Source organism: Physeter macrocephalus, chromosome 7 (genome assembly GCF_002837175.3).
Source record: "Physeter macrocephalus isolate SW-GA chromosome 7, ASM283717v5, whole genome shotgun sequence".
Lineage (NCBI taxonomy): Eukaryota > Metazoa > Chordata > Mammalia > Artiodactyla > Physeteridae > Physeter > Physeter macrocephalus.
Genome location: NC_041220.1, coordinates 101,609,866 through 101,626,976, shown reverse-complemented (window position 1 = coordinate 101,626,976; position 17,111 = coordinate 101,609,866). Strand labels below are relative to the sequence as shown.

The 17,111-nt window shown below is 42.2% G+C and overlaps 1 protein-coding gene across 2 annotated transcripts in view; it reads left to right on the top strand.

Moving 5' to 3' along the window:
- The window catches only part of CC2D2A (coiled-coil and C2 domain containing 2A), a 141,125-nt gene that overhangs the window by 103,435 nt on the left and 20,579 nt on the right, over nucleotides 1–17,111 (top strand). Inside the window, exons 24-30 of one of the 2 annotated variants that reach the window (XM_055086129.1) lie at nucleotides 3,568–3,735; nucleotides 6,744–6,849; nucleotides 7,042–7,151; nucleotides 8,270–8,366; nucleotides 9,533–9,631; nucleotides 12,541–12,717; nucleotides 14,859–14,879. In XM_055086129.1, the coding sequence (XP_054942104.1) occupies nucleotides 3,568–3,735; nucleotides 6,744–6,849; nucleotides 7,042–7,151; nucleotides 8,270–8,366; nucleotides 9,533–9,631; nucleotides 12,541–12,717; nucleotides 14,859–14,879 (778 nt within the window). The remainder of the gene's footprint in view (nucleotides 1–3,567; nucleotides 3,736–6,743; nucleotides 6,850–7,041; nucleotides 7,152–8,269; nucleotides 8,367–9,532; nucleotides 9,632–12,540; nucleotides 12,718–14,858; nucleotides 14,880–17,111) is intronic. The other variant, XM_024119191.3, reaches the window with a different exon arrangement.

Below are 17,111 nucleotides of genomic sequence, written 5' to 3'. Positions count from 1 at the left end.
TGGCCTCTCCCGTTGCGGAGCACAGGCTCCGGACGCGCAGGCCCAGCGGCCATGGCTCACGGGCCCAGCCGCTCCGCGGCATGTGGGATCCTCCCAGACCGGGGCGCGAACCCGGTTCCCCTGCATCGGCAGGCGGACGCGCAACCACTGCGCCACCAGGGAAGCCCTGTTATTTCTTTTAAAATTATTTGTATTGTATTATATTAAAAATTTCCTGTAAATATAAGATTTTTATCAGTGTAAGATGTGCATTTGGGCCCCTAATAATACTGGAAACTGGTAAAGCCTGATTAATGCCTAATGTTACACTAGTTGGGGCGTTTCTGTTAGAACAAGTCACACAAGATCCTCTCCATCACATCCAGTGGACCCCATCTCACCTCCCACCACCTCCAAGTGAACTTCACCAGCCTTGGCTCTCCTCTCATTCCAGTCACGTGAAGTTTTGACAGCATCCCCTCCAGCACACCATCCTCCTGCTTTCCTCACCTCCCTATGCCGGGGTCTCCTTTATTCTCCCATCACAGGGCAGTGGGGGTGGCTGAGAACTTGCCCACTGAGATTCTGGGTGGCATGGAGAGGTCTGGTTCCAGCACCACAGCTGGGAGACACAGAGCTGCCATGTGTTTGGTGAGGGGCAAGGGCAGCAGGGAAAGATGGATATTTACATAGAAGTTGGGAATTGACTGTGTTTATTTGCTTGATTGTCTCCCTATCATTTAGAATAATCCTCAAATGGTCTCAACTCGAGGTGGATGCATGAAAGATGAAAGAGAACTTTCTATACTGGTGGGCTTGCACAGTCTATTAACTTCATGACCCTCCCTGTGATTAAATCTCTTGGTCTACTGAAAAGGTCATTTCCTATGCATGTACTTCCTCTCCACCATCAAGTTGGCAAGGAGACAAAAAACTGTGCAATCCATGGCAGCCCCCTTTTTTGGCTCTGCCTCCATTCTCGTACAGAAGGGAGGCTGTGCCCACATAAATTCATGCAAACCCTCTCTCTTTATTCCAGGCCCAGAGTCCAGTCATTGAATGTGTTTGTTTGGTTTTTTTTCAGTCATGAAAATTACACTTTAGAATAGATGATGATTTTTCATGCTGTTTTTCCATTTCTTTTCTTTCTTTTTCTTTTTTCTGCTTTACTTTCTGCATTAAGTTCTGAAGGCTCAGGGTATGTTCTTCCTTCTTTTAATTGTGGTTTGTTCTTGGCTTGAAATTAAAATGTTTCTGTATATAATGGTCCCAGCCACCAAGATGCTCTCAAGCTGACTGTTAGGGAGGCAGCGAAGTCTCATGATAGGAGGCACCTCTCTGAGAGGGAGAAAGTATTGAGAAAAGAAGGGAGATGCCATGTCACGACCGCCGGCAAAGGTTTCTCTCTGAGGTCCCCAAGTTTGGGTTAGGTAGCTGCCCAGGAAGAGGGATTAAGAAGATGGGCTGTAATTTGTAACAACATGGATGGACCTTGAGGGCATTATGTTAAATGAGATGAGTCAGACAGAGAAGGACAAATACTATATGATTCTCACTTATACGCGGAATCTAAAACAGCCAAACTAATAAAAACCGAGACTAGGATGTTGGTCAGTAGGGGTTGGGGGCGGGGGAAACTGGGGAGATGTTTAAGGGTACAAGCCTGTCACCAGTAGATAAATCAGTCCTGGAGATCTAACGCACAGCATAGTGATTATAGTCAGCAATACTGATTATACACTTCAGAGTTACTAAGAGACTAGATCTTAATAGTTCTCACCACACAAAAAAAAATAATAATTATGTTGAAGTGATAGATAGAGGTGTTGGTTAATGCTACAGTGGTAACATATTGCCATATATAAATGTATCAAGCCAACACACTGTACACGTTAAACGTATACAGTGTTATATGTCAATTATATCTCAATTAAAATAAAAAATAAATTAAAACGTACAATAAATCAAAAAAGAGATTTGCAAAAATGTAAAACAGTGTCACTCTCCTCACACCCTTTGTTTTGGAAAGGATAGTTATTTTTCATGATTTTATATAATGTTAACATGTAATGGGCTTATTCTTGTCTTAAATGAGTTAATGAATAAATATATATGAATATTAAAAGAAGAAGAAGCTGGGCTGTGTAGTCACGGTGATCTGATTTTGAACCCCAGCTCCCTCTCCTCCTATTTAGCAAATTCTATCACCTCTTGGAGCCTCCAGTTTCTTCATCTGAAAAATGGGATAAATATACTTGTAAGGATTAGAAATATTATACGTAAGGCACCTAGCACTCTGCTTGAACCAGAGAAGTGCTGGTAAATGGTGGCTCCTCTGCACTCTGTGGGACGGAAGACCTTGGGAAGCAACTGGGAACAACAGCCCCCGGAAGCCCCTTGGAGCCATCATCTCCCCGGCTAGCACGTGTCTCTTGGAAAGAGGGCTCCAGTCCAGCAGGCCGCCTGGCCAGCTCTGATACTCACAGGGAAGCAGAGCAGCCTGAGCGGTGCCAGCCCGAGGCCAGCTCTGCACCGCTGGCTTTGTTCTGTGGCTCTTGGGCATAGTCATTAACGTCAGCTTCCTGATACGCAGTCACGGTTGTGTTTCTTTTCAGTCTCTGGGGCAGAATTAAGTTGTTTTCTCCATGGCCCTTTCTCCCCCGTGACTCACTGCATTGCTTTCATCTTCCAGGGAGTGTTAATGGAGGTCACCTCAGTGAGAGGTAGAGAGATGTGAGAGAAAGATGCCCCTGCTCCGCCTCCCCCTCCCTTCCTCCTGTCTCCATCCCCTCCATTCTCCAACATAATCACTGGCATCATAATCATTGTCATTGTCTCAACAGTCACTGTGTTAGGGCATCTAATGCTAGACCAGTGCCAGGGTGCTCTGTATACATCTCCTCACAAAATCCTCTCAACAACCCCAAGAGGTAGGTATTTCCATTTCACAGATGATGAAACAGAGACTTCAAGAGGCGAAATAATTTGCCCAAGGTGAGCAGGATTCACACCTAGTTTTGCCTAACTCCAGAGAGTGAGGTGTCCCTGGAAGGGCCTGAGAAGGCTGTAAACATCAGCTGCCATGTGAATGCAGCAGGCTAATGCGTGCTCCAGGGGCCCAGGAGAGGGAGCCCCCCTTCGGGCTGATGCGGCTGGGCCTCTGGGGAAGGGGAAATACTGGCCCTGAAGAGTGGTAAAACTGCAACCGAGTGGGTGGATGAGGAGGAAGGTGGAAGGAGGCATTCAGCGTGCAGGATTGGCCGGAGCGAAGGCAGACAGTAGGAGAGCACAGGCCACGTTTGAGGGGCTGGTGGAAAAGCGAGGCAGAGAGCAAGCAGGAAGTGCAGGGAGGGACCAGAACATGAGCTTCATCCTCTGATTGGTAGCAGTTAAAATGAATGTTAATAATCTACAGAGTGGGCTCTCCCCCATCTTGGGAGAACTTCTTGATAATTTCCACCCTCCTTAAAAAGACAAGGAGTTTTCAGGGGCTTGTGAGGGACCTTGGGGCAGCGTTTGGGAAGTTGTGTCAAGACTTTCCAGATCTTTCTTTTCCCTAGCATCCTAATCTTGTTCTATAATCGTTAGCATTTTGGGCCTGAGCCTTTTCAAGCTGGCAGAACAAAAACGACCACTGAGGCCAAGGAGAAAAGGTCGGAAGAAGGTGACAGCCCAAAACCTGTCCGATGGAGACATAAAGCTGCTGGTGAACATTATCCGGGCTTATGACATTCCAGTGAGGAAGCCAACGACAAGGTGAGAGCCCTCCGAACAGCCCTGGGATGGAATGTGCAGGATCCAACCTCTTTAGAGCATGTTCACTCTCGGGTTTTTTTTGTTTTTTTTTTTTTGTGGTACGCGGGCCTCCCTCCGCCGCGGCCTCTCCCGCTGCGGAGCACAGGCTCCGGACGCGCAGGCCCAGCGGCCATGGCTCACGGGCCCAGCCGCTCCGCGGCATGTGGGATCCTCCCAGACCGGGGCGCGAAGCCGGTTCCCCTGCATCGGCAGGCGGACGCGCAACCACTGCGCCACCAGGGGAGCCACCCACTCTCGTTTTTAACATAGTTGTTACTCTGTGGGGGCCGAGGGCAGGGAGGAAGAGGGTTCTTGATGAAGTCAGGGCCCTATTGGTTGCAAGTAAGAGAACCAAATCAGTCAGTTTAGGGTAAAGAGGGGATTTATTGGGACTATCTCATAGAACTCAAGAACAAGAGGTACAGCCAAACTACACGGTAGACAGTAAAGATTAAAATGGCTTCTTCAGAGGCCCCATTGGCTCTCTTGCTTGCTTCCCTCTGTGGGTTTGCTTCATTCTTCTCTGTGTGATGGAAGTGGTCCATCCTGTCAGGGTACCGCCCACCAGGTGTCAGCTTCCCAGGAGTGAATCTGAAGGTCCTAACTTGGGTCAGGTGTTGATCCATGTCCAGTCACCTACACTCAGAGAGGCGGGTCACAAGGACCTGTCCTGAAGATGGGGGACAGTTCTCAGAGAAGTGGGTGAGAGCTGGGCAGATACCCAAAAGGTGTATATTCTAGATTCTGAAACTTGTGTTTGAGCACAAAACTGTGACTTCTCTTTTATCTGCTCAGAGAAGTGAATTATGTCTACTGTATTTCATTACATCGGGGCAATGGGGAACCCCTCACCATAGGTAAGGTGAGCCAAAGTTTCTTATCCCCTTAGAGAACAGAGATGGAAGGACCAAGAATTACTTCTCTTTGCTGGTGCCCTTGTCAATGTAATGAGGGAAACTATAATTTAGTGTACATTCACCGTGTTCTAGGCACTATGCTAGGCACTTTCATTTATATCATTTCACTCACTTCTCACTACTATTACTGTCTCCATTTTACAAAAGGGAAAATGGAAATGAAGGGAGTGTAAGTGGCTTGCCCAAGGTCATCCAGCTCTCTGATCACAGAAGCACACCCTGCTAGCCTCTGGCATCTTTTGTCCCTAGGGTCTTCCCTTTAAATTATCCACCCCCTATTATTTTGCCCTACTTTATTTTTCTGCTGACTAACTCTTCCACCCATTACAGAACGTCTGATCATCACCAGCTATTCTCAGTGTTTTTTTATATGTAAATGTCCATTTAAGCTCTTGAATCTGTGCCATAGCATTGCTTCCTTAAGCCACACAGCCCAGCATTCATCTTGATTGCATTAAAGCTTAACTGGGGTCGGGGGGAAAGCTGTTTTTTTAAAAAAGATATGTAGCTGTTTCTCTTATTTTTGGTTTCCATGAAGTTTTTAGAGTTAAACCATTTCATTCAAATAATTACAGGGAAGCATAGTTGATCCTATATGTTATACATTTCAGTGTAAACTCATCAAGTCAGTTCAAATATCAAGTGCTGCACTAAACCCACGCAAATCTTAACCTTCTACCCTTGCAACTAAACTAAATAGGATTTTTCAACTCCTTCTCTGCACTCTTATGGCCCATGCCCACCCGTCTAGTCTAACATATATCCCACTATATTGTGATTATTTGTTTATCTAGTTTGAGCCGAAGTTTATCTTATTTGCCTTTGCAGCCCCAGTGTCTAACACAGGGCCTAAAGTATAGTAGGTACTTAACAAGTGTTTGTGTAATAATGTAATTGACAGTGTTCCAAACAGGAAAAGATTTTCTCTGGCAGCTGTTGTGTTAAATGTTCTACTTTCATTGCCTTATAGTTTGTCTGAAACCCTTTCTGTGAAAAGGTAAAACAGTCTGGTGGAAAAAGACAATTTGTACTTTGCTAAGCAAATGAATGTGAAATACTTGGCAAACTGTAAAATTCAAAACAAATAGGCAGGGGCTTCCCTGGTGGCACAGTGGTTTAGAATCCGCCTGCCAATGCAGGGGACACTGGTTCGAGCCCTGGTCCCGGAAGATTCCACATGCCGCGGAGCAACTAAGCCCATGCACCACAACTACTGAGCCTGCGCTCTAGAGCCCGCGAACCACAACTACTGAAGCCCGCACGCCCAGAGCCCGTGCTCTGCAACAAGAGAAGCCAATGCAATGAGAAGCCCGTGCACCGCAGCAAAGAGTAGCCCCCGCGCCCCGCAACTAGAGAAAGCCCACACTCAGCAACAAAGACCCAATGCAGCCAAAAATAAATAAATAAAATAAATAAATTTATTAACAAAAAACAAATATGCAAGTGGGTTGTTGGGATGAGGGGGAAGGTATCTGGGAGAAGATCTCTGGACATGACCTTCATTTCTCCCTTTAAGAATGGCAGCTCAAAAGGGAAAGAGGGCAAGACTCATAGATCCTAACTCAAGCTAGGAATCCCTGACCACCTTTTCCATTGATGCTTGGCAGGCCCAGAGACAGATGTCTTACCTGGGATATGTAGCTCATGTTTACTGGAGAGTGCATGTTCAAAGAAAATACAGTGGGAAAGGACCAGAATTGGATGGAGGCAGGGCAGGCTGGTTAGGAAGCTCAGGATTCTGCTACCTAAGAGGGATTGAGATTCTCAATTATGGGGGAAAAGGCACCCATGAGAGAGCAGAGAGAAGAGGTCCCTTTCCTCTATTCCAGCCAGATATACAGGCCTATGGATGAAAGTTGGGAAGGCTCTCGTAATCACTAGGTGACTGAGGAGGACCAGAGCATGCAAAATGACTTCTGAAGCATCAACAAGCTTAGAGAGTATGTCTGTCACCATAGCCACCAACAACATACATCTTTGGAGAAACCGTCTGCAAAGTATATGATTAGACTTTCCATGTCATTTACTTCTTTCATACATTTTCTCTCCTAGCAAATTCCAGCAGCCATCGAGATCTTCAAGGACTTTCAGCGAAAAGCATGCTGCTTCCCCAACCACACAAAGCCCAACCCACAGTGCTGACTACCCCCTTGGCCAGGTGAAATTACCCCAGTGCTGGATCGCCACTTAGAATCTTGCCCCTTCTATTTTTAAGAATTTCCTAGAAAGTTCATAGTCTGTTTTCTGCCTTGTTTTCTTTGGAAACGCACCATTTAGAAATATATTTTACCTCTGTTAGGATCAAAATAATTCTACTAACTGTTACAGACTCTTTGCTCTTGATTTTAAGGTTTTAGTACGTCCTTTTGTAGAAGTTTCATTTCAGCGAACAATTTGCCATACAACTACAGCTGAAGGTCCAAACCCCAGCTGGAATGAAGAACTCGAACTTCCATTTAGGTAAGCATATTTTCCTCATTCTACAAGTGACTCCAATCAAGAATAAAATGGGAAAATATCCAACTTCCGAAACTTGGGTTCATTGTTGGGACACCCCACTCCTCTCCAGCTCTGGCTTCTTACAGCCCAAGCTTCCCAGCCCCTCAATCCCACAGCCCCTACACTGCTTTTCTTTTCTTCCCCATCTCCCCAACTCTGGAAGCTTTAAGTAATTTTGAAGCTCCCTAGTTCCCATAAATTAAGCTTTCTCCCTCGTCAGAAATACATAGGCATTTAAAATTTTTGATTAAATGATTTTACATATTTAAAAGGCTCATTATTTCAGATCTTGAAGCAACCCAGAAATTATCTAGTCTAGTGCTCTACTTTTATAGAAAATAAACTAAAACCAAGAGATGAAAGGTGACTTGCTTAATGCCAAATAGTAAATTAGAGACTGAGCAAGGGTTAGAACTAGTTAAGTCAGAAGGGAGAAACAGATACCACTCTTATACATAGTACAAGCAAAAAGAATGAGAAAAGTTAAAGGCAAATGCTCAGCAAAATAGATGCAGTAGCCTGGTCTTGAGCCATGCCATGGAGAGGCCTGCTTGGGACAGGCCTGGCTGGACTCAGAGCAGGTGATGTTATAGGAGATGAACCTCACCCCTACCTTGCTTTACTTATCTGTGGGGAAAGTGAATGGGAAGCAGGGACCATCCAACCAGCCACATAACAATAGGAGGTTTATGACCAGGGAATGGTCTGACAGAGAAGCACCTTCCAGAGCCCAGTTGCTTAGGAAGTCCACATACCAGCACCAATATCAGCTGGAGACGTTGTATGTAGCCAGCTGGCTCCTTGCAAAGCTCACCACGGTTGGGAGATGATGTGAGACTCACCAGGACAAGCCAGCAAAAGGGTTTGTCTCTGCACGGAACCTGCAGTCTACTGCCTTGCCATTTGAGTATAGGTACTACGTTATAGGGTCTCTGTGCTAGAGAAATCCTTTAAATGAGACAACTGCCATCCTCCTATCTATGCTCATATTCAGGTATTTTTCCAGTTTGGACATTTGAGTACTCATTATTTCTCTTTTGCTCTTTTCATGCTCCCTGATCATGGGTGCCCATTTGCAGGGCCCCCAATGGGGATTACAGCACCACCAGTTTGCAGTCAGTGAAAGATGACGTGTTCATCAACATTTTTGATGAAGTTCTATATGATGTCTTAGAGGTAAGTTCATGTTTTTGAGAAAGATGTCTGTATTCATTTTCCTATCCTCTACCCATTGTGTAAGTCCTGTCAGGGAGGAGAAAATTTCCCCTTACGCTTGTGTGTTCTTTTGGCTGCTGTAATAATTAAATTGACACAAGACAGGTTAACAGGGGAAAAATAAACAACGTTTAATTTTGTATGTACAAAGGTCTCATAGATATACGATCTAGGAAGTGACCAAAACAGACAGCTTTTATACCTTTTAGACAAAGAAACAATAAATATGTGAAGAATTGACAAGACATAGATGTTTGATTTTGGGTAAATTAGTAAAGAAATAAGAAGATTTGTTTGTACAGCCTCCTCAACCCTGGATTCCCTGTCTCTGGTGATAAGGATGTCTCTCTCTACGCCCAGGTGCAGGGAGGGCACCTTTCACACAGGAGATTTATTTCCTGCTTTCTGCAGACAAAGGAGGGTCAGAGTGTTCTTGCACCAGCTGCTTTTCAAGTAACTTGAATTCAAAGTAATCCATATGCCACTTTGGCATATTTGGGGGCAGCCTGCCCTGAGCCCCATCAACCCCCAAATTTGAAATATTTGAAACCTGACATAAAAATGGGGAAAGAGGGCTTCCCTGGTGGCGCAGTGGTTGAGAATCCGCCTGCCGATGCAGGGGACACGGGTTTGTGCCCAGGTCCGGGAGGATCCCACATGCCGCGGAGCAGCTGGGCCCGTGAGCCATGGCCGCTGAGCCTGCGCGTCCGGAGCCTGTGCTCCGCAATGGGAGAGGCCACAGCAGTGAGAGGCCCACGTACCAAAAAAAAAAAAAAAAAAAAAAAAATGGGGAAAGAAAGAAGGGAGGAAGAGAACCAGTTTTTTAATTTTCAACTTGACTGTCTGCTATGATCCAGGAATTGTACTAGGAGCTTTTTATACATTGTCTTAATTTTAAAATACCCCTACAAAGTAGATTGTTAAATCCCCAATTTATTGATGAGGAAACTGAGGTTCAGAGAAGTTAAATGACTTTCCTAGGGTCACAGAACTATTAACAGTCTTAACCAGAATGTGACTTAGATCTGTTTAACCTAAACCTACCGTGCTTTCAGCTAAAATCCTGCTGCTTTCCTACTTCCTATCCGGAGTTGTTAAACAATTATTACTTCCTACCCCTCCTTTAGGATGACCGTGAAAGAGGAAGTGGAATCCACACCCGTATTGAGAGACACTGGTTGGGATGTGTGAAAATTCCATTTAGCACGATATATCTCCAGGCAAGGGTAAGCATCAAAAGTAAGAATTTCACAGGAACAGGGAATTGCTCTATCCATTTTTCCTGTTAAAGGTTTTTTTGTGGAAGTATACCCTTAACACTGAGAGAACCTATGTGAAAGGCCACTATTGGAAAGATAAAAATCACTATATAAAGCCATTGATCTTCTGTCATATTTGCATGACTTATTAAAACATCTATCTTCCTTACAGTTAGTAGTTAACGTACAACTTTGCCAATCTGAGAATTTTTTAACTTTTAAATGAAAGTGAAGAAGGTAGGACAAAGTAGAAACTTGTCAAAAATGACAGAAGTGGAGTGGATAGATGCCTGAAAATAACTTGAAGAAAACAACCAGGCCAGTTGATGGCCCATTTTAATCAAGTGCTTTAATGTTTCCAGAGTCCTCACTATTTCAAAAATTAAAAATGGTTGGTAGCGACTTGCTCAACTAAAACACCATTCTTCAGAGTTTGACGATTTTGCTTAAGGGGATCCATTAGGTTAACAATTCTTGAATGGCATAGTAGCTCTAATCTGAGACAGTTAAAGATTCTGAAATGGCTTTAATATCCCAGTATTAAATCCATAGCAACAGGAGGCTTTGAGCCGAAGACTGTGTTAATCTCACACAGCTACAGAGGAAACAGTTTAAGTCCACATGTGATGACCACATAAAGCAAATGCTGCCTGGGTTACAGTCTCAAGCAAGGCCAAGAATAAAACTCAAGTGCAAGAGGCTTGGATTGGTTGGAATTTCAAGAATCATTTGGAATTGCAATCCTCCCTAGACCAGAGGGACTGTCTACAGGTGATGCTGCAGCTATATCCGTGCCAAAAATTTTACATTTCCCTCTTCGAATAGATTTGAAATGAAAACAATTTTAAAGAGCACATCATTTTGCAAATCAAACTGCCCATGTTATTTGACATCACATTTGGAAGGGTACTCAGAAGTAATTACTCCAGACTCCTTCTTGATAAATGAATCTCCTTTACTATATCCTAGTAATACCCATACTCTCTAGAAGTAGGGACCTTACTACCTCATAAGGTCGCTTGCTCTCTTTCCAATATCTCTGTCATAAATTTCTTCTTTAAACTGTGCCATAAGCTAAATTCCTCCCTGGGACCCCCATTCATAGGTCCTGGTTTGGAGCTACACAAAACAAGGAGACTCCTAATTTGGTAATAATAATAGGAATAACTATATTTATCAGGTGCATATTATTGATATATGCCATTTCTAGCTAGTTTATATGTCACCTTAATTAAACCTCACAACAGCTCAATAGACATTATTATCCCCATTTTATAGATGAAAAAACAGAAGCCTAGAAAGGTAAGTAACTACTCAAGTCCCAAAGTTTACAGCAGATCTGGGATTCAACTTTTACCAACTTCCAACATTTTACATTGGCTTATCCTTGAAGAAGGAGATTGGTAAAAGTAGAGAGACCTATTCAACTTCTGAGTTTATACATCTCAATATTGCTTTTGAGAATGATTTTATCACATTTGTCATTTTAAAAGTTTTGTCTGATTCCAAAGCTCATGCTCTTAATGAACCGACCAGGGCCATTTGACAATATCTGGAGACATTTTTTGGTTGTTGCAACTAGTAGGGGTGCAACTGGTATCTAGTGTATTGAGGCAGGAATGCTGCAAACACCCTAAAATGCACAGGACAGCCCTCCATAACAAAGAGTTCTCCGGCCCCAAACATTAACAGTGCCCAGGGTGAGAGACTCTGTCTTAAATTCTTACACTTCAACTATTTGGAGACAGTGTCCATTCCCTCCTGGCTCATCTATCTATTCTACAGACCAGATGTGCCCAGTTATTTCAGCTGTACTTTATATGGCACTGTATTTATACTCTTCTTCTCCTTGTACCCTCTCATCTGCCTGGGTACAGGCTTTGCGGGAACTCCACCAATGTAAAGAGGAAAATAAATAAGAGCTTCCTTCATTCCTCTCTAGAGGGCATATTCACTGAAATAAAAATTGGATTCTTTGAAAATCTGTGAATTTCAAAGTCTAGCCCTGAGTAGTTTTGTAGTACTAGACAGTCTTCCATAAACTTACTGTTGCTTTGACTACAGAGGAGTAAAAACTTCTGCCTTTTTGAACCTCTACATAATTTAGGTCATTTTATGTAAGAGGCTTGTAATTCGTTCAGCCTACATTTATTGAGCACCTCCTGTGTATACAAAACACTGTGATATATTGGAGATGAGTGATACAAAAAAGAGCACAATACAGATTCTATTTGCAAAGAACAATTATCTAAAAGAACATGATAAATTTGCACACAACAGTAAAGTCTGGCAGAATGTGTCAATGCAATAAATGAAAGAAGCAAGTTGTATGTAAGGCTGGTGGAGATAAAACAAATCATGAAGGAGATAACATCTGACCTGAGCCTTGAAAAATGATTAAAATTCTGAAAGGTGGAGATGGGAAGCTGAGGCATCCCAGAAAAGGGGACTGGCTGCCAGCTAACACTTTTTGAGCACTTATCACAGGACAGGCATTTTTCTCAGTGTTTTACATCTATTAATCCATTCAGCATACATAATTACTCTACAAAGTAGATACTATTATTATCTCCTTTTTACAAATGCACAAGCTGAGTCACTTCGAGTTTAATCCAGGATTTGAACACAGGCAACCTAGGTTTGGAATCAACTTGCATAACTAGCACATGTTCCAATGAACCAAGCAAAGAAGGCAGGGAAAGAGAGAGCCCTTGCTGTGACAGCTTAAGGAGACAAGCCTGGAGAGACGGGGTGGGCCCTGAATGCAGTCTGAGCAGTTTTTACTGAATTCATCAAATGATGAGGAGTTGACACTTACCTTTGAACTTCTGTTGGAAAATCACCAGGATGTTTACAGAACTGTATTTTCTTCACAGATTGATGGGACATTTAAAATCAATATTCCCCCAGTTCTTCTGGGCTACAGTAAGGAGCGAAGTGTGATTATTGAGCGAGGTTTTGACGCTGTCCGAAGCCTGAGTGAAGGCTCCTACATCACCCTGTTCATTACCTTGGAGCCTCAGCTGGTTCCTGGGGAGTCAGTTCGAGAAAAGGTAACTGCATACTCTCTGGAATCGCATATCTGACGCGGACGAAACCTGAGAAATGCTTGCTAGGCCATGCTTTTATAAAATTGTACTGAATGGCACAAGCAGAGGGTTCCTTACTTCAGTATCCATTTATTACTCTTTTGGTTTGGACAGAATGAAGGTTAGAGAACAGCTGTGTGGGTTTGTACTTCATTGAGTCAATAATTAGGTCAATCAGCAATTTAAACTTTTAGCAAAGCAAAACAAATATAAACAGGCTCTACTTTTAGAAGAATTTTCTCATTGGGTAGAAAATGAAATAAGAAAGTAGAAAAGCAGATTGCTTTATTATCTTGACACTTACTGGCAAGCGTGCTGAAATGAATTTCTAAATCTGACCTCAAGTCCCTGGTCATGTTGTATATTGAATCAATTCGTAGGATCATAAAACCAGGGGACCTTCAAGGTTCACCACAGTTTATTTCAGTGCCTTCGGACAGAAACAAGTAAGTATATGCACAAGTACTCTAATTTTGCACAGCTCTAGAGAAAAAGAATTTCTAGAACTTCTATTTGTTAGCAACTGTTTCCCAACCTTCAGAATTGGGAGATACTTTCTTAATGTAACATACTTGTGCAGCATTGATGCATACTGCCCTTATCAGACTTGGGAGAAAGATTGATCATGACCTCTTATTATTATAAACTAATACAGTAATGGCAACCACCACCAACAACAACATGTGCTGAGTTGTCACTCTGTCCTGAGCACTCTGTCAAACATTGACACGTGTCCTCTCTCTGAAGACTCACAGTTGTCTTGTATGGTGGGTCTTCAACTAGGAGATGAGGAAAATGGGGCTGAACTGTCCAAGTTCACCCTGGGGAAGTAAATGGCAGCACTAACAATTAAACATCTGTCTGACTTTAAATCATACATATTCAACAAATATTTACTGAGCATCTTCTGTGTGACAGGCATTTTTTAGGCGCTGGGAATATAGCTGCCTAAAAAGCAAATAAAAATTCCAAATTGTTAACTACTAAGCTATACTGCCCAAATTATTATGCTGACTCTTTATCCACTGTAATTAAGACTCAGACAGAGATGAAAAAAAATGAGCACCTTCCTCTGTTTCTTTTTCACTATTACAGTTTGGGTCACAGAGAAAAATACTATCACTCTTTCCTATTTGCAAGGCATTTGCAGGAAAACATGAAGGATTGTTGGAAAAACAAATCTATGAAATTCAAATTAACCTTATATGCTAGCCTTTGTCACTAAAGCTGTGACAAATATGTTCTCCAAAACACATGTTAGAATATATACATTTCAATATATTTCTAGGAAGGGAAACATGTTCGGAATGCTTTTCTTCATGTACAAATTCAAGAGAAAGTCAAAAAGCGTGTTTACACAGAAAAATGCTCCCAGAGAAAAGATGATTTTGCTAGTTCTATGCATTCTTAACAGAAGCAAAAGCGGTCAGTTAGTACTCCACCTGGAGGTGAGCTTCCAAACCACGGGAGAGCAGTCTGTGACTGGGGCTGAAAAGCTGAAAAGCTGAAAACCAGAGGTGCCTTTGCACTTGGCCTTCTTCCCAGGCACTGACCTTCTACTGCAGGAGCTTTAAGGGTCCTACGGCCTTCCTTCCTTAAAATGAGATATCTAGGCTGTCAGCTGCTGCCTTTGGTGGCTTTTCACTGCCCCGCTGTGGCTGTATGTGGCATTTCTCTCAGACCTCCAAAATGAGGGCGTAAGAAAACCCCTCTGGAAGGCAGACTCTGCTGCTCCTTGATAAGGAAGACTTGTGCACTGACAGGATCCTGGCGTCCTAAACACACAGTGGCAGAAAGGAGAGAGAAGCTCTTGCCCTAAATAGTAGGGACCACAACCTGGAATTGTTTTTCCACTTAACAGCAACTGCCAGGATTAGCCCATTAGAGTCTTCCCTCCACATCATCCCATGCTGAACCATTCCATACAATTTTTTAAAGATATTTACTCATGGAACTGTCTAAAAAATCAGTAGCAACTCCTGAAACTCTTAACATCCCCTACTTTCCTCTGTCTCGATAAAAACAAAAGTTTTTTAAAATAGATTATGTCTGTTAATGAAGTCTTCCTCTTATTCCTTCTCTTTTTTCTTTCTTGCTTCTGATAGATGAGTGACATGCTGAAAAAGGTACCAAGCATTTTGTTTTACTATTCATCAGCCAATAGTTATCACGCTTTAATTACCTGCTTCTGTCCTCTGCCACCTTATGGAAGCTGCTGGGTCCTAATGTATGTGTGATCCCTTGGCAATGAACTACAGATGTCTGCAGTTCATGAAGAATAACTACCTTTGTCTTTTGGCCCATTTCATTTTGTCAGAAAGTTTCTTATTTAGCTCTGAGTCAGGAAGTCACATGTCTGAATGTCACCTGCATACTGGGAGCTACCTCCACTGTTTCCACATCTGTAAAATCCATGAGTTGCTTCTTACAGAAACAGTGTAGCTGGGACAATTATTTCTGGTCAGTGGAGCTGCCACAGTGTAGGTATTCAAAGGGAAAATAAACCCACTCAGTTTTCTGTAAATCTTTACATTAACCTAGAAGTTAAAGAATTGAGCCAGTTAAGAATCTTCCATATTTCATGTTGAATCTAATTGTGAATTTGTCGGTTCCACCTTTATTTGTTTCATAATAAACGACCCAAATCCTTTTAGTATTTAGCTTTTGCTTGGTACTTCTTAGATTACCAACATGGCATACTACCCTTAAATTACTGTTTCAATCCATTAAATGGCATCCTTGTGGTCTAAACAAGTATTAATGACCATTAATAGATACCTATTAAATGCTTCCATTATGCATGCTCAGTGCAGAGAAGAACACAAAATGATTGAAACATGGGCCCTGCTCCCAAGAAGCACTAACTACAGAGTCAAAATACACAGCAGAACATCCAGGTCCAAGTGGTAGAAAAAGTTTTATACATACTTTTTTCAATTTGGAAGTAGTCAGTACTGATTCAAGATTTTTACTGTTCTTTCTGGACACTGCCTATAGCTGCCTCTCTTTAAGGCTTCCATAGCATACGGTGTCTATCCCTATAGGATCTCTGGTCAAGTGTTTCAAGCACCTGATTGTTATTAATGTTCTCCTCCAGACTAGAAGTTTCTTGAGGGGTCTGTTTCATATACATTTATCCAGACTGCCTAGAACTCTTTGGACTTTCAGCAAACGTTTTTCAAATAATTGGATGCATATGTAAATTAATGAGTTTAAAGGAAACAGGGATGAATTCAAAAGAGTGCTGTTCTTCACACCACCCTCGTTTCATAATTCTCAGTCTTTCTAAAGTTACAATTATTTATACCCTAGAGTCTGTATACATCCATACCAAAGTCTTGTAAGCTCACCTTTTTCATTAATTTATGTCTTCATCATAACACCTATTCGGTAGCTACCATGTCTTGGCACTGTGCTGAGTAGGTGGTTATAATGACGACAATGATGATAATGTTAGGATTCAGATGTCAGGGCACATCCCATGAAGAATATACAGCATATATCTTAAGACACAGCAATCAAATTAGAAACAGGAGCCACAGTCCAGCTCCAATATAAGAGAAGCCAAGAACAATTCAGTATTCTAGATCCTATTAAAAGTCATAAAAAAGTAATGGGATGTTCTCTGTGCTCTCATTCATTCATTCAACAACATTCATTAAACACTTACCATGTGCCTACTATGTACTATGTATTATGTGTGTAGTATCCTCAATAGTGAAGGTAAAAAACTAGATCAAAACAAAATCCCTGACTTCAAGAATCTTACTCTATGAGGGAGACAGAGTAAACAAATATATCAGCAGTTTTAAATGCTAAAATAAGTAAAGCAGAGTATGAAGGGGATATCTAGATGTATTTCCCTCCTCGAAAACAAACAAACAAAACTTTCAAGCACTGCCTAGCATGTAAATCTTACCTAAAAATTGATTTTCTAATAAAATTTTGAGTTTGTCTTAAAATCCTTGGAAATGTAAGCAACCATACATAAATTTTTATACTAAACAACAAAAATCTTGTAAAAACATTTAAATATCTGCTTTTTTCCATGCTACGTTTCAGCAATGGCTTGAAGGAAAAATGACAACCTATGTCCAGAGACAATTGAAATCTGTTCTGTTTCAGCTGCTTTGAGTTGGACATATATACACTACCAAACGTAAAATAGATAGCTAGTGGGAAGCAGCCGCATAGCACAGGGAGATCAGCTCGGTGGTTTGTGACCACCTAGAGGGGTGGGAGGGAGGGAGACGAAAGAGGGAGGAGATATGGGAACATATGTATATGTATAACTGATTCACTTTGTTATAAAGCAGAAACTAACACACCATTGTAAAGCAATTATACTCCAATAAAGA